The sequence below is a fragment of the Lagenorhynchus albirostris genome, chromosome 1 (assembly GCF_949774975.1).
Source record: "Lagenorhynchus albirostris chromosome 1, mLagAlb1.1, whole genome shotgun sequence".
Lineage (NCBI taxonomy): Eukaryota > Metazoa > Chordata > Mammalia > Artiodactyla > Delphinidae > Lagenorhynchus > Lagenorhynchus albirostris.
This window is the reverse complement of record NC_083095.1, coordinates 188,117,186-188,140,991: the sequence shown is the minus strand read 5'-3', so window position 1 is coordinate 188,140,991 and position 23,806 is coordinate 188,117,186. Positions and strand designations below refer to the sequence as shown.

General features: G+C 38.5%; 1 protein-coding gene across 3 annotated transcripts in view; it reads right to left on the bottom strand.

Moving 5' to 3' along the window:
• Window positions 1-2,868: 2,868 nt before the first annotated feature.
• Window positions 2,869-23,806, bottom strand: part of SLC39A12 (solute carrier family 39 member 12) — a 67,604-nt gene continuing 46,666 nt past the window's right edge. For all 3 annotated transcript variants that reach the window (XM_060121751.1, XM_060121760.1, XM_060121764.1), the window contains one exon: window positions 2,869-3,102. In XM_060121751.1, coding sequence (XP_059977734.1) covers window positions 2,974-3,102 — 129 coding nt within the window. In that variant the 3' untranslated portion in view covers window positions 2,869-2,973. The remainder of the gene's footprint in view (window positions 3,103-23,806) is intronic.

Below are 23,806 nucleotides of genomic sequence, written 5' to 3'. Positions count from 1 at the left end.
GGTTTTTATCCCTCCGGGAGCATTTCTAGTTCAGTGACTAAAAAACAAATCAATCAGCGAGTAGAAATACAGTGGAATCCTAAATTTAGGCCTACTAAACAGAAATACTCTTAACGTTATTGTGAAATCTGGTTTCAAGGAAAACACCATTTACCCCAAAGCTCAGTGAGTAACACATAACTTACATGACTGAGAGGATGACCATGGGCAGCCACCCCAAGTTTAGACTCTGTCCATATTTAGAAGGCAAAAAGTCGTCATACTATTTTTATCATTGCCACTCAATTTTGAGGAGAAGAGAATTTCTATCGATTTTTAAGATTGCTTGAGGCTGGAGGTCCAGCTCAAGCTATCGGGTTGCTGATAAGGATTAACACAGAGCCAGGTATAAGGTAGCACGGGGGGAGGGATGGCCAACCCAGAAAGGTACCCTCAGGAGCCACTACATCCTATGCTTAGGATGACCCTTGCAGATGACCTCTGATGGCCAGGTCTTTGCTCACAACCAGAGCACACTGGTGTTGGGTTGCAAAATACTCACTGAAAATGTCTCTCCAAATCCTCCCGACAGCTGACACCTGTTAATCCCTCTACATCCTCGGCACCACCTCATCCAACGTCAAATTAAACCCACTCTAGATGAGCAGATGCAAACGAGTGTCTATAGGATGGGTAAACAAGGTCCTACTGTACAGCACACGGAACTATACTCAATACCCTGTGATAAACCATCATGGAAAAGAATATGAAAAAGATATATATGTGTAACTGAGTCACTTTGCTGTGCAGCAGAAATTAACACAACATTGTAACTCAACTAGACTTCAATAAAATTTAAAAAGAAATTAAACCCACTCTAACTTGAAGGTTACAGAGTAGCTCACATCAAGATGTTTAATTTAGGGGCTTCCCTGGCGGCGCAGTGGTTGAGAGTCTGCCTGCCAATGCAGGGGACACGGGTTCGTGTCCCGGTCCGGGAAGATCCCACATGCCGCGGAGCGGCTGGGCCCGTGAGCCATGGCCGCTGAGCCTGCGTGTCCGGAGCCCGTGCTCCGCAATGGGAGAGGCCACAACAGTGAGAGGCCCGCGTACCGCAAAAAAAAAAAAAAAAAAAAAAAAGATGTTTAATTTAGCCAAGCCCCAAACTACTCTAAACTTGAACTGGGAACAAACTCATCCATCAGAGTTTTTCTAACTAAACTGGCTTAAGTTAAGGCTTCACGCCCAAATCAGAACGTGCTCATAGAAACCCAAACACGGTTGGTTCCAGGTGCTTCTTTTGCGTAACCTCCACACCACGTCGGCCTGTACAAAGCGGTTTTGTTCAGCGACATATTATCCTCCAATAAAAGGACGACAAAGCTCTACGTGTCGGGGCCGCTTACCTTTCAAGGCAGAGATGAATGAAAGTGCTACCTGCGAACTCTTCATCCGGTAACTCCCGCGGCCGAACCGACGCTCACAGGCAAGGTGGAAAGAGCAGGGGCCTTCAACCTAGGAACTCAGGTCTAGTGTGAGGCTTGTCGGGCGTTAATCAACTTAATGGGGCAAGAGTCGTGCGCCTGCTCTTTCCTGACGCCAGGTGTGTCTGGTCTCCATCACGCCAGTGAAGCTCGGGCGGGGGGCGGGGCATCCAACCAGCAGTCTCAGCATCACCTGCAAGCAGTTCAAAATCAAGCCCCACCGCAGACGTACAGCCTCAGAAACTCTAGGGATGAAGCCCAGCAGTCTACCCTGGGAAACACCCTCCATCGGTCCTAATGTCTGCCGACGCCAGAGCACTATTGCATTACGTCATGATACTCCCTTAAATGAAGCTCTAACGACAACTGAAGGAGAAACCCCCCTCATTCTGAAATCAAAGAAAGGTTGAAGAAGATTGTGTTTGGGTGCACGTGGCAAAGACTCTCTACTGGTAAGTGAGGAAGTAGATGTATTTGATGCAGCGCCATGAGTCATTCTGGCAGTAAAATGGGCTTTTTTCCCTTGTCAAGATATCTCATTAAAAAATAAGAAAAATAGTAGGCATCTGTTTTCCAAGAAAAATGACTAAAGCCAGAGTTATTTTCTATTTTAATGATTTTGCTAGGTTATCAGGAATGTTGCTTGTACATTTCATGACCTTACCTACTTAAATAATGTTTAGGGTTCTATATTTCCTCAGAAAGAGCATAAAAATATGTTTCACTTAGTAATATTATTCTCATCAACACACTCTGTTAAATCTGTGACACTTTACGCATTACATCTACTGCCCGACTCAAGTTTTATGTTAAAATTTTTTGAATTTCACCTTTTGTTTCCAGTTCTCTTTGCCGAGAACAGATTTCCTTTGCTGCTTATAGAGAAGAGTGCTGACACAGTAGCCTTTAAAATTCCCAAGTTTGCTCATTTATGAGCATTTCTTAGCCAGTGGGTCACACTTTCAGGTGAACTATTCTATATTTTTTTTTTTTTTTTTTAGCGTTGATTCAGAATCTGACATCCAGTAACAGAAGGTAATACAAACCATCACATTAAAACAAGACTTTATTACATTTGTTTGTAATTTAGTTTGCTTATGGTTTATAATCTCACATACACACAAAAAATATATTATTGACATCAAAGAAGTTACAGCAGATTTTAACCCAACAGACGTTTGTCCACTTCAAATACTACAAACAAACATCCTTTACTAGGGAAAAAATATTTTTTGGAAGTTTACTAGAATTAATTTAGAGCGTATGAGTTACTAAAAAGGTGTGAGTTCCATCACAGTGTTGGAAACTAACAACAAAAATTCAATTAAGTACAACCTGACATTTATACACTATAGAAACAAAATTGCATTATAAAATCAATAAGTTAATGAACTAAAAGACACACTTCACCTAAGATAAAAATATTTAATTTATAAATCACTGTAGAATACAACAAAAGAAACAAAATGATGCCATTGAAATTGATTTTTGAAGGATTTTGAGACTCAACTTATATTTTAATATTTTGTTCATATATAGCCAAGAGTAAGAGGGAAAGCCAACCTAGGGTCAGTCCAAAGTTCTGCAGGAGAAACATCAACCACGGTCGCTGTGTTTGAACATGAGTCATTTCAGGAAGCTAAAAAAAGAATAAAAAACCAGAATAAGATCCAGATATATTCACTGCTGGGAAAAGTTTGGTGGGAAAACATGAGAGACTCTGTTATTCAGAACTTAATAACCTTTCAAATTCCCCAAACAGTTACAAAATGTTTAATACCTACTCTTACCAAAATTCTAAAACATTAGATAAATTAAGCCATTTGATTTGGTTAGAAGGATCTTAGTGATACCAGAAATCTTAAAATGACAGACCTATCAACGGAAAGCAAACCCAACTCTTATTTTTATTTTTGGAAAATGCTTCAATGTGCAATAGATAATAAATGAAAGGTTATCATTTTTGATCGTTCTGTTGGGTTTATGAAGTTGCTAAATTCACTGGCTATTACGAAGCACATACTTGTTTCTTTTCAAAATGATGACCGAGGTCTTCCTGACCTTTGGAACAATAAAGGCATCATCTCCTAAGGCTGTATTTTATTCTCGGAGAGAGAAATGGCAACCGCTTTATGTTTGTGAAATGCCGTACGCCATTTAGAGGGAAACGTTCACTCAAGCATCTGTGTGAAATGCCTCACTGTGTTTGTCTCACATTCTTTCGAATCCCTCACCCTGAGAAGGTCAGAGTGAGTATCTCTCTCTCATGACAGTCATTTCTATTGGAGCACAGGCTCAGGTCAACATGGGTTGGAGACTGAACTCCGCCTTGGCACTGCTGACGTTTGGGGCTAGAGGATTCTTTGTTGTGGGAGTTCTCCTGTGTACTGAAGGATGTTTAGCAGCATCCCTGATTTCTATCCACTAGACGTCAGTTGTACGTCTGCCCCTAGTCATGACAACCAAGAATGTCTCCAGACATTGTCAAATGTCCCGTGGGGGCTAAAAACCACCTCTGATTGAGAACTCCTGGGTTCTTTTACCTAGCAAGAGAAAGGTCAAACGTAAAAAATATGCAAGGGCTTTAGATTTATGGCAGTGGAGAACAGGCTGACGTAGTTTTTCATGCCTGTATGGGAGCATCCGGTATATATATACCTTTTCAGATTCTTTTCCCTTATAGGTTATTACAAAATATTGAGTAGAGTTCCCTGTGCTATGCAGTAGGCCTTGTTGATTATCTATTTTATACATAGTCGTGTGTACATGTTAATCCCGAACTCCTAATTTATCCCTCCCACCACCTCCCTTTCCCGGTTGGTAACCGTAAGTTTGTTTTCTCTATCTGTGAGTCTCTTTCTGTTTCGTAAATAAGTTCCTTTGTATTATTTTTTTAGATTCCATATATAAGTCATATCATATGGTATTTGTCTTTCTTTGTCTGGCTTACTTCACTTCGTATGATAATCTCTAGGTCCATCCATATTGCTGCAAATGGTATCCCTTGCTTTTTTTTTTTTAATCAAAATAATTGGCTCTGTCATAATGTGCCATCCATTCAGGGGTACCTTCTAGCAGCTCACCTTTCCCTTGAGGCCTTTCAGGATGCCCTGGCAGAAGGTCTTATGTGACATTTGCTTTCATTTACATCCATTTTATCATGCCCTTTCTTATATCTTTCCCCCTCTCCTGTTTACTCCTCATAACCCTGTAAGAGGTAAAATTATTAACTCCTTTCAGTTATGAGGAAACACTGGCTCAAGGGGGATGATGACTTATCCAAAGGCACACAGACATGATGTCAGAACCAAGACAAGGAGCCAGGTCATCTCATTATTGTAGAGGATATACAAACACCTACAAAGACCAGCTTTCTATCTGAAATTCACCTCTGTCTATTATGGCCAATACATTTCTAACTAATTAGAAAAAAATAGAAAATGCAAACACTAAAAATGTCCCATTAGGCATAAACTAGCCATTGCATGTGATAAAAATACGTAGTAGAATATACAGATATCACACTGCCTTTGTCATAAAAGACATCACATTACTGATTCTGTTTTTAAGGCAGACAATATGCACTGGGAAAAAAGCTATAACAGACTAACTTTGTACACCTATAGAAACAGACAAACAATGAAAATCAACATTTCAAAACACTTTAAGGAGATTCTCACCCTGATATGGAAGCTTTGATCTTAATTTGGATGGCCTGTCTGAACTTCCCATGTCCATGTGGTTTGGTAAGAAAACCCAGCTAAGCTTGCTTTTGAGACAATACTTGGCCCTCACATGCCTCTGTGGATGACATGTGAACCGTAATATCTCTTGGGTACATACCAAAATACCAGAGAGTTCTGCAGAAAGTCTTTCCAAAAGATACAAATATAAAATGCCAAGGCTCAGACCACATCTGATCACAGTATTTCACTTGCTCCAAATCTACCCACATTTTAAAAAAAATTATTTATATTTTATTTATTTATTTTTGGCTGCATTGGGTCTTCATTGCTGCATGTGGGCTTTCTCTAGTTGCAGTGAGCGGGGGCTACTCTTCATTGTGTGTGAGCTTCTCGTTGCGGTGGCTTCTCTTGTTGAGGAGCACAGGCTCTAGGCACTCAGGCTCAGTAGTTGTGGCTTGCGGGCTCTAGAGCGCAGGCTCAGTAGTTGTGGCACACAGGCTTCATTGCTCCACAACATGTGGGATGTTCCTGGACCAGTGCTTGAACCCGTGTCCCCTGCATTGGCAGGTGGATTCTTAACCACTGCGCCACCAGGGAAGTCCTACTCACATTTTTAAAATAATTTCAGTCAGCAAATTTTGAAGGAAAATAAAGGTCCATTTGAATTAATTTTCAAGAGCATTTATTGTTCTTTTCTTCTTTTTAAAATGCCCAGCAAGAGGTTAGATGCCACCATTTTTCCCTGGCTTTCAAGTGAGAAAAGACCCCTTTTCCTCCAGGGCAATTAAATTCTGTTATTGAACAGTTTTACAGATGTTGATTTATAACCTAAGACCAGAGGGGTGAAATGATGGATAGAGTGTGTTAACATTGAAGCAAAATGTAGAGAAAAAAGATGAGAAATGTTAGTAAAACAGCCGTGCCCAGAGATAGCACTAGGAGAAATGTTCTTTCGATTTCTTCCAGATATTCGGAAACCTTGAAGTACAAAGTCCTTCCCTTTTAACCTCCATGCTTGGCAAGTTCCTCAAGTCAGATCAGTGAATGTCAAGATATGATAGTCAAGGTGTTGTAATCTTCTGGAAAATAATCTTGAACTAAGATGCAACTCTTTAACATACCACTAAGTTCTTTTTTTAAATTTTCAATCAGGCACAGGAAAGAAATTCCCTGAGATGTGCAAAGTCCACATATTGACGGTGATTTTTCTACAGATAATTGTCCTTGCAAGTTCTATTAACTAATTCAGAGGTAGTTATGATGGTCAACTGCTGACTAGGATTTCTGAACATTTTAGAAAGTGATAGTAAATAAATGTTCTACACTTGAGTCCATCCCGATAATTGTATCCTTAGTCAAACTGAAGCTTTAAAATGAATGTTCACAGAGAAGCTAGAACACATCAGGAAGGAAAGTGGATAAATACTAACATCATGTACCATGTAGTAATTAGATACTAGGGAGGACTTGTCACAAAAAAAGGGTGGTCTTTAAAATATCCTCTGAAACTAAGATTCTGTCTCTCCTTCTCGTACATCTAAGGTTCACACTCCCAGGCCATACAAAGACTTCTCTGTCCATTTCCACTGGTATTCTGAAAATGCTTCCTTGCTGGTGTCATTAAAGATCAATTACTGGATTTTGCAACATTTACCTTCATTATGGTTCATAAATGTACATGCTAAAAAAGAAATCTCAGTGTCCAATACTTCTATTGATATAATACACTAAAAACTTCAAAGGCCTTTCATTATTAACAATGTACAATTCAAATATAGAAGTTCAACATTCATTTGTTGAAGACACTTGGCGATATCTCTTATGAAGGTAAAATTGCAATGCAAATATTTTTCCCCTCTCAGGAATCCGTAGCTTTTGGCGTCACCAACTTTCAAGAGAAATGAGATGTTTCTCCATTAATGAAGCACAACTAACAACTGGTTTGTGCCATCTTCTTTTCAGAGGGACCTTAAGACCCATCGTGCACTGAGTCAGGTATGTATTTGCCTTTGGTAAGAAGAACCATGCTTATTCCTAAGAAATATGATGAGGAAAAAAACCTCAGAAGCCTTTTTGTAGGGTGTCCTAATAATGTTTAAACTCTTTAGGGGCACATATGCAATGGGTTGGTCTGTCACATTTGTAAATGGCTTAATTTTGTCCTTGCAGAAGGGTCACTTCTAAGAACAAAATGGAAACTTGTTAATGGAAGTCACCATTTGGTTGGCAAATCTGCAATGATCTGTTTGCATGTGCAACTGTACACTTAATAGTTGTGTCACCTACAAATTGGCACTTGCCAGCTACCTCTAAGGATTAAATTATGAGCCCATGCGGCTGCTGACCTTCAACACCTCCTGAAAGGAGTTCAGGGTGGAGATCAGAAATGAGGTGCTCTGTGCTCTGGAGAAAACTGGCAGAACAGGTCCTCAGATAATTAGATATTTTCAGGAGATGATTTTATGAGCCCAAATCTTGCATCTCCTCATATCTAGAAAAAACACTAAAATCCTTCATGCTGACATCTGCTCCTCGTGACTAGCGAATCATGAGATTAGCAGAAACCTTCTGCAAAAAATATGTGCTTGACTGCATGCACTCCCCCTTCACTAAAACCACATATATCCTGACCTTCCCCCTACCTCTCTGAAGCAGTTTCTCAGAGCTACCTGAAATGCTGTCTCCCGGGCTATAGTCCTCATTTTGCCCCAATAAAACTTAACTCACAGCTCTCACGTTGTGCATTTTTTTTCCCGTCGACAGTTGAATATTGAAGACTTCTGGATTCTGGTATGGCATGTAAGGAGATTACAAGTCACCAATTCATCCTAACAAGTGAAAAACTGAACAACCTCAAAGGTTAACCAGCCTTCTTAGATATGTCAGAGAAGTGAGGTCACAGGGCAAACTGCTGGCCTACATATTGAAAGACAAGAAGACACAGAGAGAGAATCACAATTTACTGTAGCAGAAACCACAAGCAGGAACTTTTGTAGGAACCAGCACCAGGGTAGGGAAACTGGAGCTGTAAGTGATGGATCGTTAGAGGCTGAGCGTAGATAAGCCTAAGCATTAAAAGCTTCAGGGGGAACCAGTCTTAGGGAGGCCTTCCACCCACACACTTTTGTGAATTTTACTGAGAGGAGCTCTACCAGGTTCTCACAGTGAATATTGGAGAAAAATGCCGTCAAGCTTCCAGACTTCAGAGCAAGGAAAGTTATCAGGGAAAAAGATGGGCATTAGATAAGGAAAAAAGAGTCAATGCTCCAAGAAGACATAACAATCCTTAATGTGTATGCACCCAACAACAGCATGTCAAAATACATGAGGCAAAAACTGATAAAACTGAAAGAAGAACTAGATGGATCCATTATTATAGCTGGAGACTTCAGCGCGCCTCTTTCAGAAACAGACAGATCCAGGAGGCAAAATATCAGTAAGAGCAAAGTGGAACTAAAGAGCTGGACCATCAATCAGCTGGATAAAATTGACATCTACAGACCACTCCATCCAATCACAGCAGAACACACATTCTTCTCAAGCTCACGTGGAACATTCACCAAGACAGACCACATTCTGGGCCATAACGCTTAATAAACTTAGAAGAATAGGAATCATACAATGTCTGATCTCAGATCACAATGGAATTAAACTAGAAATTAATGACAGAAAAATAGCTGGAACATCCCCAAATACTGAAGATTAAACAACACAGTTCTAAATAACATGAGTCAAGAAGAAATCTCAGGAGAAATTAATATTTTGACCTAGATGAAAATGAAAATCAACTTATCAAAATTAGTGGGATTCAGTGAACATAGTGAATAGAGGGAAATTTATGATTGAATGTATATGTTAGAAAAAAAGAAAGATCTAAAATCAATAATCTAAGCTTCCAATTTAGGAAACTAGAAGAAGAATAGCAAATTAAATCCAAAGAAAGAAGAAGAAAAGAAATAATAAAAATTACGGCAGAAATCAATGAAATTGAAAATAGGAAATCAATAGAGAAAAATCGACAAAACCAGAAGTTGATTCCATGAAAAGAGCAATAAAACAGATTAGCCTCTTCCAGGCTAACTAAGAAATAAAGACAGAAGACACAAATTACCAATATCAGAAATGAAAGAGGGGACATCACTAATAAATCCACGGACAATAAAAGGATAATAAAGGAATATTATGAATAACTCTATGCCCACAAATTTGATAACCTAGATGAAATATACAAATTCCTTGAAAGACACAATCTGCTAAAACTAACACAAAAAGAAATAGACCATCTGAATAGGCCTATTGCTATTAAAGATAGAATCAATAATTAACAACCTTCCAAAGCACTAGACCCAGATGTATTCACTGGTGAATTCTATCAAATATTTAATGAAGAAATTGTGTCAGTTCTCTACAATCTCTTCCCAAAGAAAGAAGCAAAGGAAATACTTTCTAATTCATTCTAAGAGGCCAGAGTTGTCTTAACACCAAAACCAGACAGAGATATTACAAGAAAAGAAAAATAGAGAGCAATATTTCTCATGAACAGAGTTGTAAAAATCCTCAACAAAATATTAGCAACTCAAATCCAACAATGTGTAAGAAGAATTATATACCACAAAAAAGTGGGATTCACCCCAGGCATATACAAGCCTGGTTTAACATTCAAAAACCAATTAATGTAATCTACATTCCAATATCAACAGGCTAAAGAAAAATCACATGATCCTATCTATAGATGCGTATAAAGCATTGACAAAATTCAACACCCATTTATGATAAAAACTCCCAGTAAACTAGGAATAGAGGGAAATTTCCTCAAATTCACTATGAACATCTATAAAAAGCTTACAGCTAACTTCTCACCCAATGGTGAGAAACTCAAAGCTTTCCCATAAGAACAGACACAAAGCAAGGATGTGCCCTCCCACCACTGCTTTTCAACATCGTATTGGAAGTCCTAGCAAATGCAGTAAGAGAAGAAAAGGAAATAAAAGGTAAAGAGATTGGGAAAGTGAAAATAAGACTGTGTTTATTTGTACTTGACATGATCATCTATGTAGAAAATCCAAAAGAACCAACAGCAAAGCTCCTGGAACTATTAAATGCTTATATCAAGGTTACAGAATGCAAGGTTAATATACAAAAGTCAACTGCTTTTCTATTTACCAGGAATGAACAAGTGGAGTTTGAATTAAAAATATATTACCATTTATATATTTATATTAGTACCCAAAATGAAATACTCAGCTATAAATCTAACCAAATATGTGCAAGATCTATATGAGGAAAACTCTAAAGCTCAAACAGAAGATGTCAAGGAAAAACTGAATGGAGAGAGATTGCATGGTTATGAATAGGAAGACTCAATATTGTCAAGATGTCAGATCTTCACAACTTGATCTACAGATTCAATGCAATCCAAATCAAAATAAAAATCCCAGCAAGTTATTTTGTGGATATTGACAAACTGATTCTAAAGTTTATATGGAGAGGCAGAAGACACAGAATAGCCTACACGATATTGAAGGAGAAGAATAAAGTTGGAGAAGAACGTCAAGACTTACTATAAACCTACAGTAATTAAGACAGTGTGGTATTGGCAAAAGAATAGACAAACAGATCAATGGAACAGAGTAGAGAGCTTAGAAATAGACCCACATAAATATAGTCAACTGATCTTTGATAGAAGAGCAAAAGTAATAAAATGGAACAAAAATCTTTTAAACAAATGGTGTTGGAACTATTGGATATGCACATGCAAAAAAAATGAATCTATACACAGAACCTTCATAAAAATTAAATCAAGATGAATCACAGATTTAAATGAAAAACAAAATTATAAAACTACTGGAAGATAATATAGGTGAAACCTAGATGACCTTGGGTTTGGTAATGCCTTTTTAGATACAACATCAAAAACATGATCCACAAACGAACTCACTGACAAGCTGAAGTTCATTTAAATTAAAAACTTCTTCTCTTGATAACATCAAGAGAATGAAAAGATAAGCCAGAGACTGGGAGAAAATATTTGTAAAAGACACATCTAATAAAAGACTGTTTAAAATATACAAAGAACGCTTAAAATTCAACAATAAGAAAACAAACAACCCAATATTTAAAATGGGCAAAAGAGCTGAAAAGACACCTCCCCCAAGGAGGTAGAAGGTATATCGATGGCAAATAATCATATGAAAAGATGTTAAACATCATATGACTTCAGGGAATTCCAGATTAAAATGGCAATGAGATACTACTGCACACCTATTCGAATGGCCTAGATCCAAAAAACGGACAACACCAAATACTGGCAAAGATCTGAGGCAACAGGAACTCTCATTCATTGCTGGTGGGAATGCAAAATGGTACAGCCACTTTGGAAGACATCTGGCATATTTTTTGCAGAACTAAACATTCTCTTATCGGTAAGATCCAGAAATCGCATTCCTCAGTATTTACCCAAATATTTTGGAAACTTATGTTAATAGAAAAACTTGCACATGGATGTTTACAGCAGTTTTATTCATAATTTCCAAAACTTGGAAGTAACCAAGGCATCCTTCAGTAGGTAGATGGGTAGGTAAATGGTGGTACATCCAGACAACTGAATATTATTCAAAGCTTAAAAAAAAAAAAAAGCTATCAAGACATGGGGAAAATGTAAATGTATATTACTAAGTGAAATAACAGGCAAAACTATGGAAACAGTAAAAAGATTAGTGGTTGCCAGGAGTTAATGAAAAGGGAGGGATGAATAGGAGGATCACAGAGGATTTTTAGGGCAGGGAAACTATTCTGTCTGATACTACAGTGGTGGAATACATGTCATTTGTCAGAACCCACAGAATGTACAACACCAAGCACGAATCCTCATGTAAATATTGACTTTGGATGCTGACGATGTATCAGTGTAGTTTCATCGATTGTCACAAACATATTATTACAGTGGTGTGGGATGTTCATAGTGGCGGAAGGTGTGTATGTGGGAGTCAGATGTCATGTGGGAATTTTCTGTAGTTTCTAGTCAATACTGCCATGAACCTAAAACTGCTCTAAACAATAAAGTTTATTAATTAAAAAAAATCCATTCCCTAGTTACACTAACCACATTTCAAGCACTCAGCATAGTCACATGTGGGTGTGGCCACCATCTTAGACCATGCAGACAAAAAATTTTTTTTTTAATTATCTAAGCCCAGTGTAAATTAAAGAAACACTCAGCATGGCCTATAGGCTTACTGGGAGAAACATTATAACGGTTATGGATCGTCTGGTATCGATTATGGATCTAATGATATTTCTTCTGTTCCACCTATACCTTCCTATTTTCTAAGAGTAAAACTAGAAAAAAATGAGAAGGAAAAACTAAAGAATATTTTGAGTTACTGGATTGTTTGGTGGCTACGGCCAAACTACAGAGTGCCATTTCAAAGTCTTTTATTTATACTCAGAACAGGAAGATATTTTTCCAAGTATTTTCCATAGTCTCATAACACTAATACACTTAGATTTGTTTTAATCATCACTGCTATGAAGAGCCACTGGGATAGCTCTATGTTGTCTAGCACATGAGAAAAATTAACTTTTGAATAGTCACCCATTCACATATTTATAACAATGTTAATTTTTCAGTTTTTCTCTTGACTTTTGAAGGGTCATTTGATGATTGTTCATTGCTAACATGTTGCTAAAAAATGATTACAAAAAGACATGTAGGAGTTCTGTTAAACAGAGAGGTAGATAGATTACCGTTTTAAATGACACCCCAAAAGTTTATCCAGTGTTTGCAAAACCTAATAACTCAGTCTGTATAATCTTTTGTCTATGCACTGTCTCCAAGAAAATTTTCTGAAGATGTCATCCATGAGATCACAACTTGCTGAAAAAACTAGTAAAGCAGAAAGACTATTTTGCCTTTATGAATCTAAGAGATAGATGCACTGCTCTTGTCTGTCTGTCTTCTCCCTTGTGTTGGCTGAGCAACTTACTTGTGTTAGTAACTATTCCACCATAGACACAATCACATTACCTTTTTGCTTTTCTTTCAGATTGTAGCTCTTCATAGCAGTGATCATCTCATACATTCAATAAACTTTAGATGAACTGTAAACAACCTATGTTACTCCTGATGAGCAAACAAGATTGTATTTGGCATTCACTGTCACGAACGTCACAAAAACAGGGAAGTTGCTCTAGTGAATGAAAAAAAAATCAGACGAGGATCAAATTTGTCATTCAGTCCTCAGGAAGAATTTAGGAAAATATCATCCTTTCTAACTCTGAAAAGCAATAGAGATTTCTTTTATTTACTTATTGTCATCAACATAGGTTTATCTATTCATGCAACTTAAAATTGAGGAAGAAGAGAAAACAGTGGATAGAATTGCAGCAGATTTCTGTTTCAGTGAGCTTAAAAAACAAAAGAAGAGAAATGGGCTTATGTGATTAATGATGGAACCCTTTTGACTTGTAAATGTCTTTAACTTACACAATTTTATTCACCATAGAATTACATTAAAAAATTACTGTTTATGAAACATGTCTTTCCATAAGCAAAAATTTGTTACCCAGTACTAATATATACTTTTTTACTCTCGAGCTTTTAAAATACAATTGAGGGCTTCCCTGGTGGCGCAGAGGTTAAGAGTCCGCCTGCCGATGCAGGGGACACGGGTTCGTGACCCGGTCCGGGAAGATCCCACATGCCACAGAGCGGCTAGGCCCGTGAGCCATGGCCACTGAGCCTCCGCGTCTGGAGCCTGTGCTCCGCAACGGGAGAGGCCACAACAGTGAGAGGCCCGCGTACCGAAAAAATAAAAAAATAAATAAAATACAATTGAAAAATTCAGCAAAGTTGTAACATCAAAACCAACACACAAAAATCCATTGTGCTTCTATATCCAAACAATGAACAATCTGAAGAGGAGGGATATTAAGGAAACAATTCCATTTGCAACAGTATTGAAAAGAATAAAATACTTAGAAATAAACTTAACCAAGAAGGCACAAATAAAGGGAATGACATCTCATGTTCATGGACTGGAAGACTTAATATTGTTAAGGTATCACTACTAGGTAAAGTAATCTACGGATTTAATGCAATTCCTATGAAAATACTAATGACTTTTTTTTTTTTTTTTTTGGCAGAAACAGAAAAATCCATCCTAAAATTCATATAAATCTCTAGGGACACCAAATAGTAAAAACAATCTTGAAAAAGAACAAATTTAGAGGTCTTGCACTGCCTGATTTCAAAATTTACTACAAACCTACAATAATCAAAAGAGTGTTGTCTTGGCATGAAGACAGACATACAGGTGAATAAACTACAACAGAGAGCCCAGAAATATATTCTTGCATACACAGCCAATTGATTTTCAACAAGAGTGCCAAGACAACTTGATGGGGCAAGAACAGTCCTTTCAACGAATGGGGAAAACTGGATATCCACACACAAAAGAATGAAGCTGGACTCCTACCTTACACCATATACAAAAATTAACCCAGAATGAATCAAAGACCTAAATGTAAGAACTAAAACTATAAAACTCTTAGAAGAAAACATAGGGGGAAATCTTTGTAACATTGGATTTGGCAGTGATTTCTCGGATATGTCACTAAAAGCTCAGGCAACACAAGAGAAACATAAAAGTTTGACTTCATCAAAATTTAAAACTTTTATGCAACAAAGGACATTACAGAGTGAACAGGCAATCCATGGAATGGAGAAAATATTTGCAAATCATGTATCTGATAAAGGGTTAATATCCAGAACATATAAAGAACTCCTATAACTCACAACCAAAAACCAAACAACCCAATTACAAAATGAGCGAGCGACTTGAATAGACATTCTTCCAAAGAGAAGATATACAAATGGCCAATAAGCACATGAAAAGATGCTTAACATCACGAATCATTAGGGAAATGAAAATGAAAACCGCAATGAGATACCACTTCACACCCATCAGGATCACTATTATCAAAATAACAGAAAATAACAAGTGTTGGTGAGGATGTGGAGAAACTGGAACGCTGACTACCACTGGTAGAAATGTAAAATGGTGCAGATACTATGGAAAACAGTATGGCAGTTTCTAAAATAATTAAAAATAGAATTATCATATGATTTAGCAACTCCATTTTTGGATATATACACAAAAGAACTGAAGCAAGGACTCAAACATATTTATACACCCGTGTTCACAGCAGCATTATTCACAACAGTCAAAAGGTGAAAGCAAGTCACGTATCCATTGATAGATAAATGGATAAACAAAATGTGATGTACATACAATGCAATAGTATTCAACATTAAAAAGGAAGGAAGCTCTGACACATGCTAGGACACAGATGAGCCTTGAAGATACTATGTGAGGCGAACTCAGCCAATCACAAAAGGACAAATACTGCATGATTCCACTACTGTGAGGTACCTACAGTAAATGGTCAAATTCATAGAGAAGAAAGCAGAATGGTGGTTACCAGGGGCTGGGCGTAGGGGTGTGTTGTTGTTTAATGAGTATGGAGTTTCAGTATGAAAAGATTTTTTAAGTTCTGGAGATGGATGGCGATGAAGGTTGCACAGCAACGTGAATGTACTTAATGCCATTGAACTGTACACCTAAAATGGTTAGAATGGCAAAGTTTATGTTATGAATATTTTACCACAATGAACACACACACGTTCACTCACTCCAAAGGTTTCAAAAACTTTGCTTTGATTAATTCTTTAGCTCTTTAGCTTACTGTAATATTACAATAAGTAGCATCTAGAGTACATCTAAGAAAATATACGGTAGGAAGAGGTGTCATTTACTAAGGATTTATTGCATTCACTTTGTACTGAGAAACATGAAGTTCTGGGTTATGTTTAGATCTCCAAGTCCCAGAGCATAAAATGTCATGTTATGAATGTTTTTGTCCCCTCTCAAAATTCATATGTTGAAACCCTTCCCCTAAATGTGATGGTATTAGGAGGTGGGGCCTTTGGGACGTAATTAGGATTTGATGAGGTCATGAGAACAGAGCCCACATGAATAGAATTAGTGCCCTCGACACAAATTACTATGTTGAGCCAACAATCCTGAAATTGGGAGATTTGTTGCCACTGACACAAGTCCTGTTTCGAATTTAGGTCTTTTAAAATTAGTAGCTATGTTTGTAAAACAACTTAATACAGTAGTTTTAACTTTCCTTACCAAGCAAGAAACCAAGGGCCACAGCTCTCGGTGTGTCTGAGATCACCAAACTGGAGGCTTATAAGGTTCTTTTTAAAAATTCAGCATTAGACATTTTATTTGTTAAATATTCAAATACAAAATATTATAGGTTTCTACCTTCTCAATGGTATCCCAAGGGAATTCATGAAGCCATTTGCAACAGAAGATAAATGAAAATTTCTCTTTTGAAAACTGAGTTGTAAGCCAAAGACCATATCATTGTCACATATAATTCAGAGAGACAAAGATATTACCTGTTTTTAACTTGTATTTAACTATTCACTTCTCCATTTTTTTCCTTAGGGGAAGCAATTAAGTTAGACAAACTCTTAATTGTATAGCTCAGAAAAGAGAGTCATCAGCCAGCTGTAATATTTTCCTAAGAAATGGATTGCTTTGGAAGATGTGTGTGTGTGTGCACGCATGCACATATGGTTTGAGAAACTAGTTAGAAGAAATAAAACATGAAGAGCAAAAAATACACACATTTCTGGTGGCCAATTTTTAAAAATTACAGAGCTCAGTGTTCATCAGAGTTGGGCCTATTAATCATTTTCTCAGTAGAAAATATCTAAGTGTAGGGTTTGACTGATTTTTAGAGAAATCTCTTTTTTTACAGAAAGAGAATGGAAATCTTTCAAAATTGTTGGCAAGAATGATTTTCATACTTCTTGCTTTTGTGAAGAAATAACTGTGAACGTTAAATTATATTCATTGTGCTGCCTGAAATGGTTTTTAAATGCTTCCCATATTTTCACAGCAAAAGAGTGTTTAAACGATGTCAGTTACACACATTGATTTCAAGTACAGTATTTGTTGAAAGCAAATATTCATATCAAGATTATTTTACGTCTTTTATAACAAAATATCCCTTTTCTATAGATGAATATTGTTTAAAGGTCATTACACCTAGATATTGCCAAACTTCAAAGAAAGGATAGCTTACTAGTTTTTTTGGATAAAGGATTCATTTACCAGAGCCAACTTGGGATTATAGATTATTGATTGAATTGCACTGGATTTATTTAAAGTTCTCTGAGAAAGAAAGACTCAATCAAATGCAATAAATTGAAAGATAAAGAAAGCATGATGGGAACAGGGAATAGGACCAAAATATCCTAAACGTGTAGGAATAGCTTAATATTACAGGCACCTGCTTTTAAAAAGATGAGAAACCTAGCTAGGAGGGTGGCCCTTTTGTCAGTCAATTTATGTTCTTTTTACCCAATTCACAATCTTAAAGCTGTTATATTTACTAGACTAAAATAATTGTAGAGAAGCCAATGAATGCCCTTCATCTGGACTGTTGATAATCCTATTTACTGAGTGGGCTTCATAGAGGGATCTGTTTTTTCTGTGTTGGGGTATATTTTCAAAGCAGAGGATCTAAGTTCAAAAATTCAAACTATTCTTTACCCTGCCTTTCATACAAAGAAAATTATCTGGTAATTGGAAAATGCTCCAGGCAAAAGGGTGGCTGTGATATTACTTGGAGGATATTATTTCCAGAAGAAGGTAGATAAGCAAATTGCTCTAAGTGATTCCTCTTCAATCTTACTGTTTCCTCTGCCATTATGATGTCAGTGAAAAGAGGTTTTAAAAGAGCATCAAAACAAAAAACAAAACCAAACACGAACAAACAAAAAACCAAAATAAAAAACCCAAGTGCAGAGCAGAAGAGGAAGCAACCCAGAGATTTATGTAGTGAGAAAGACTGGTGGAGGGAGAGGGCTGGAAATAAGGTATATCCTCAATTAATTCCCTGTGATGTACACGGAGGGGGCATGAGAGTTTCTTTTGCTTTGGCATGAATTGGTAGGCACTTCCTTCTTCTGTACCTACTTCTCTGAGTTACAGCTCCTCCACTATCAGCTTGGAGGCTATTAACATACTAGATCCTAGGCAGCTGTGCAGTTATCCCCATTCTAGAGACATCTCCAGTCACATCCATCATGATAGCCCCTTGAGATTTCTATGGGCTTGTTGCTATGGAAACAGTTTTGCAGGATTTAAAACCTTAGGAAAAGTGCCTAAAGGTTTGAATCTTGTTTCGGATCCAAAACAAACCTTTCTTTGGCATAACCTGCTTAATGCTCTTCAAAATGAATTAACTTATTCTTTAAATAATAAATCATATCGTTAAAAATAAAGCCTCTCTTATCCAAACTGCTGAAAAAAACAGTACTTCCAGGGCTGGTCTTTTCCTTCTATTTGAGAGATTTTATAAACTTTAGAGATGGTGGCTATGAGAAATCTTCCTGATTTTTTTAGTTCTGGGAATTTTCTTAGAAGGAATTTTCAGTTCTCAGACTTCGAATGAGAAGCTCTTACATAGCTGCCTCTGTTCCCGAGCACATCTAAACCAAGGTTAGTAGCACAGAGACATTAGTTTTCTATGGCTGCTGTTAACAAAGCACTACTAACCTGGGGGTTTAAAACAACACAAATTTGGGCTTCCCTGGTGGCGCAGTGGTTGGCAGTCCGCCTGCCGATGCAGGGGACGCGGGTTCAGTGCCCTGGTCTGGGAAGGTCCCGCATGCCGCGGAGCGGTTGCGCCCATGAGCCATGGCCGCTGAGCCTGCGCGTCTGGAGCCTGTGCTCCGCAACGGGAGAGGCCACAACGGTGAAAGGCCCGTGTACCGCAGAAAAACAAACAAAAAAACCCCAAAAATCCCCCACAAATTTATCTTACAGTCTGTAGGTCAGAAATTTGACTTGGGTCTCACCAGGCTAAAATCAATGTGTTTGGAACCGAGCAGAACCCTGTGGGCTCCCTCCCCCCAAGTAAAAAGGCCCCTTCATGTCCTCTGCCTCTTGTTTGTAGAAAAGCTAACATCTCCCAGGTCTTCCTGGGTCACAAAAGAGCAGGTTCAAGCAGTTAATGATTAGGATAATAGGGTCACAGACAGTGTCTGATGCACATTCCTGAATTGTTTTACAGATACCGTAATTGCCACAAGAGGGAAGTAACTGTATGACGACCAGACTGCAGTCATGACATGAGCTGCTCCATCTTGAGCAGAACTGAATCTATGGCACAATTCCAAGCACTGGCCTTAAGAGAATGGGATTAACACTATTGCTCATAATAATCTGTATCTTTGTAGGCATCAAAATAATTGTAACTTTTTCTGCTTGTATATGTAAACGGGCAACTGAAGCTGTCAGCCAAGAGATGCTTCAAACCCATGTCAATATCTTTCACACTAAGACCTCGAGGCCCTTTCACAGCATGAAGCAGCTACAGAAGAGGGACCTTCATCCCTAATCCCATAGAAATGGAATGATATCTGAGGGGGGTGGGATTTGTAAACAGCTCTTTGCAGGAAACGACCCACAGCAGGAAACCCCCTTTCTTGTCCACTCAGCAAAGCTACGCTGTAACTAACTTTTCAATCAGGCACCCCCATGCTCTACTCATCTCCAGCCCTAGCACACCTATCAGATCTTGTGCTCACACAATACCTTGCCTAACTTGTTGGTTCTTTCTGTAGATCAAAGAAGTAGAAATGAAGAGTAAGTAATTAACAGGTGACCAGATCTCTTCCCTTGCTTCCCCTTCAGTAATCTCATGAACAAACAGTGTGGACAAACTGTGTGAACAAGACAGCATCTAAAGAAACATCACAAGAAGTCAACAAGCCTGCATGCAGTGGGAGAGGGTGACGACTCTGACCCCCCATCTCAATGATTAACTGAGATTACCTCCGTTTTTCCCTTTAAAAACTTTCATGGCCAAGCAGATGGTTTTTGGGGGACACTGAGTCAATCATCTCCCCAGATCACCAGCATTCTGATTAAAAGCAATTTTCCTTTCTACCAACAACTGCCTCTCGGGTATTGATTTTCGAGCGGGGAGCAGCCGGACCTCAATTTGGTAACATATTTTTCCATTTCGGATTCTTTAGGGGAGAATCTGTTTCTTTGTCTTTTCCAGCTCCTAGAGGCTGCCTGCATTCCTGGGCTCCTGGCCCCCTAACTCCAATTTCAAATGCAGCAACATCAAATCTCTCTGACCTTTCTGTCGTCACATATCTTTCTCTGACCACAGCTGGGGAAGGTTTTCCACTTTTAACAACTGGTGATTAGGTTGGGACCACCCAGATAATCCAGGGTAATCTTCCCATCTCTGGATTCTAAACCTTAATCACACCTGCGTAGTTTCTTTTCATATGTGAGATAACATATTCACAAGCTTCCAAGACTGGAACATGTATATCTTTCAGGGGCTATTATATCTATAAAGAACAAATCTCATGAAATCTTTGTAGCAAACATGGGAGTATGAAAAAGATCACAAACCAATAGATTTGTTTTAAATAAGATTTAGGGAAATAAGATAAACAAGATACATGGATATTAACATATGCATCACAGACACTGCTGATTGTATCAGACATTTCTCCTGTTACGTCACTTCAAATACTCTTTCAAAGCCCTACCACTTACTTTCCATATTCTGTGCAAATAGCAAGCAGGAAAGCAGGTGTGACTATATTAACAACAGGCAAAGAAGACTCAGGACAAGGACTTTTACCAGAGATCAAGAGGGATCGTTCACGGTGATAAAAGTATCAATTCAATTAAGAAGATGTAGCAGCCCCACATATGCATGCATCTAATATCAGAGTAGCAAATGCATGAAGCAAAATTGATAGAACTAAGAAAGAAATAGGGAAACCCACAAAGTTAGGTCTGTATTCTAACTCCCTCAAGCATTCCCTCAATAATTAACAGAACTAGTGGAGAAAAAAAATCATCATGGAATTTGAAAATATGAATAACACTATCACCCAGCCTGATCTAACTGACATTCACAGAACCCCTCATCCCACAGCAGTCGCACTCACGTACTTTTCAAGTGAACATGGGGCCATTCACCAGGATAGACCCTATTCTGGGCCATACAAAAAGTCTCAGAATATTTCAAAGGGCTAAAATAATACAAGGTATATTCTCTGACTCTGCAAGAATTAAAGTAACTAAAAGATATTTTTAAAGCTATAAATATTGAGATATTAGGCAACATACTTTCACACAGTACATGGGTCAAATAAGAAAAAATCATGAGATGTTGTGAATGTTTAGAAACATTTCAAAATGATCAGTACTGGAAACAGAACATATCAAAATACATGAGACTCAGCAAAGCAGTGCTTAGAGGGAAATTTACAGCTTTAAATGCTTATACTAGAAAAGGAGAAAACGCTTAAAATCAATGATACATCGTTCCACCTCATGAAGCCAGAAAATGATCAGAAAATTAAATGCGAAGTGAGTAGAAGGGAGGAAATAATAGAAATAAGAACAGAAACAATAGGCAAAATCATGAAGCAATAGTATATAATCATTGCCAGTTTTTCTGCTTTTAGAATTTGTGCTTCCCGTTCCTGCAAACTTCAGCACCATCAGATCACACAGATCCTTGTTCTTGAGGAGAATACACCAGGGAATGTTTCCACTGAACTTGAAGTTATGTCTACCACCTGGTCACTTGAGCATCTCATGCTAATGTATCAACCAACAGAGAAAAAAGTTATTATGCTGATGGGAACAATCGTCAGTGGTTTCCCATGAGGAGTAGGGTGATTGCTACCCAATGGAGTAAGCAAGGACCGTATCTGGAAACCTGAGAATTCCTTGGAGCCTTTCTTGGTGTTTCCATGCCTGGTGACAATGGTGAACAGGCAACCACAGGAGCTATGGCCTGACAAAGACAAAGAGGATCCCTCAGGGAAGATCTGGGTGTCCTACCAGGAATGAAATCAAGGTCAGCCACAGTGCTGCCTGAAGGTGGGGAGAATCAAGATTGTCTGCTGGAAGGACGGAGATCATGAATATCAAATACTGCCTCAAGAGCAGTAGGGTTTAGAGACTGTTTCCACTAACTACCTTGTATTAAGTCTTTGTGGAGACTTTTGCTGTCTACCGCTCTGCAGGGGCTTTGGTATAGATGGAATTCCAAAGTGAAGGACCAGAAGCATATCTGAGTGGTGGATGGGGTCAACTGTTAATGGCCAGCACGTGTGTGCTATTTCATATTCTTTCAGCCCATCTCTCACCCCAGCTACTGCGGCAGACACCATTTCCAAGAGGGCGTTAACTAGTCCTGCACGAAGCCTTGTTTCAGGTCTACACTACATTCCTCCTTCTCTTGCCCTGGGCTCCTCAGCGTGATGGCATGGCACTGCCAGGGAACTCCCTTGGCACTCAGGCATGTATCATCTGAAATGTGGGAGGTGATGCTTATGGGACCAACGAACAATGGGGACAGACGCCCCCTCAGTAGGTCCTGTGTGGCGGATGCCCCACGGTGGTATTGAACTTAATAAAAACCCATTGTTCTATTGACCTTCTATCCTCCTCTGTTTCACTCCGCCTGCCCTTCACTTCTGCTCCCCGGGATCACCTCCCAAGTTGACTGACTTCACACACGCCTCTGTCTTAGGCTCTGCTTTGGGGAAACCCAGTCTAGCACATGGATCTTTATAATAGCGAATGAATTTCCTCTGGCCACCCAGAGCTGCGTTCATTCTTAACGTACTTTAGAAACCATTCGATGGAACTGAGAGGTGATGTGCTTGGATCAGGCGATACCACTCGGGAGAATTTTAGGCTGGCAGACTTGCCTGGTGAAGACTTTCTGCTTTGCTGGCATCATTGCTAACGGCCCCATTTTTGCCCCCAGTTCTTTTCCTTTTAGGAGTTTGAAATCACACACCCAATTTCTTTGAAACAGATAAGCAAAGCAAAAATCTAGCTAATCTTTTCACATTAACCCTGCTCAGAAGATGCCTGGTAAATTTCCAGAATTTGGTAAATGGCCAGTGAATGAAAGTATTCCCCCTTACCCTTTAGTGGCCGTCATTTATTTTCTTTGCTGTTGTACAGAGTCTTGAAACCTTGTTTTCTTCCCTTGAAATGACAAAAAAGTATTTTCTTTGGCATGGCCCCAGAGTACAACAGTTAAACTTGCCACTATGTGAAAGAGCTGTATTTGTTTAGAAGTTACTCAAAAGGCCGTGAGAGCAGGTGACCTGGATTATAGGAAGTAGCCCCAAGAAACTCAGAGGATTTTCTTTCCTGTCTTTTTGCCAGGACACTGATTTTTCTTTGGCCAATAGTAATTTGCAATAAGGTCAGGATTTCTTCTAGTTAGAATGTCATAGGATGTCAGCCATATTGTTTTCTTACAAGCAATTCTTTATCCTTACAAGACTGGGAGAAGAAACATCGAGGGGAAAATGATGTCTAGCTTAGGGCTCAAATGGTTCTCGATAATCTTTTCAGGTCAATTTTAGGAGACAAAGAGAAAGGACTAACTACGGACATACACATCCATCATACTTGAAGAGAGACTACACTGTGTTAAAACACAAAATCAACTTCAAAAGAATACAGCAACTGCCCCCGACGAACTCCTAAAGAAAAAAGGAAT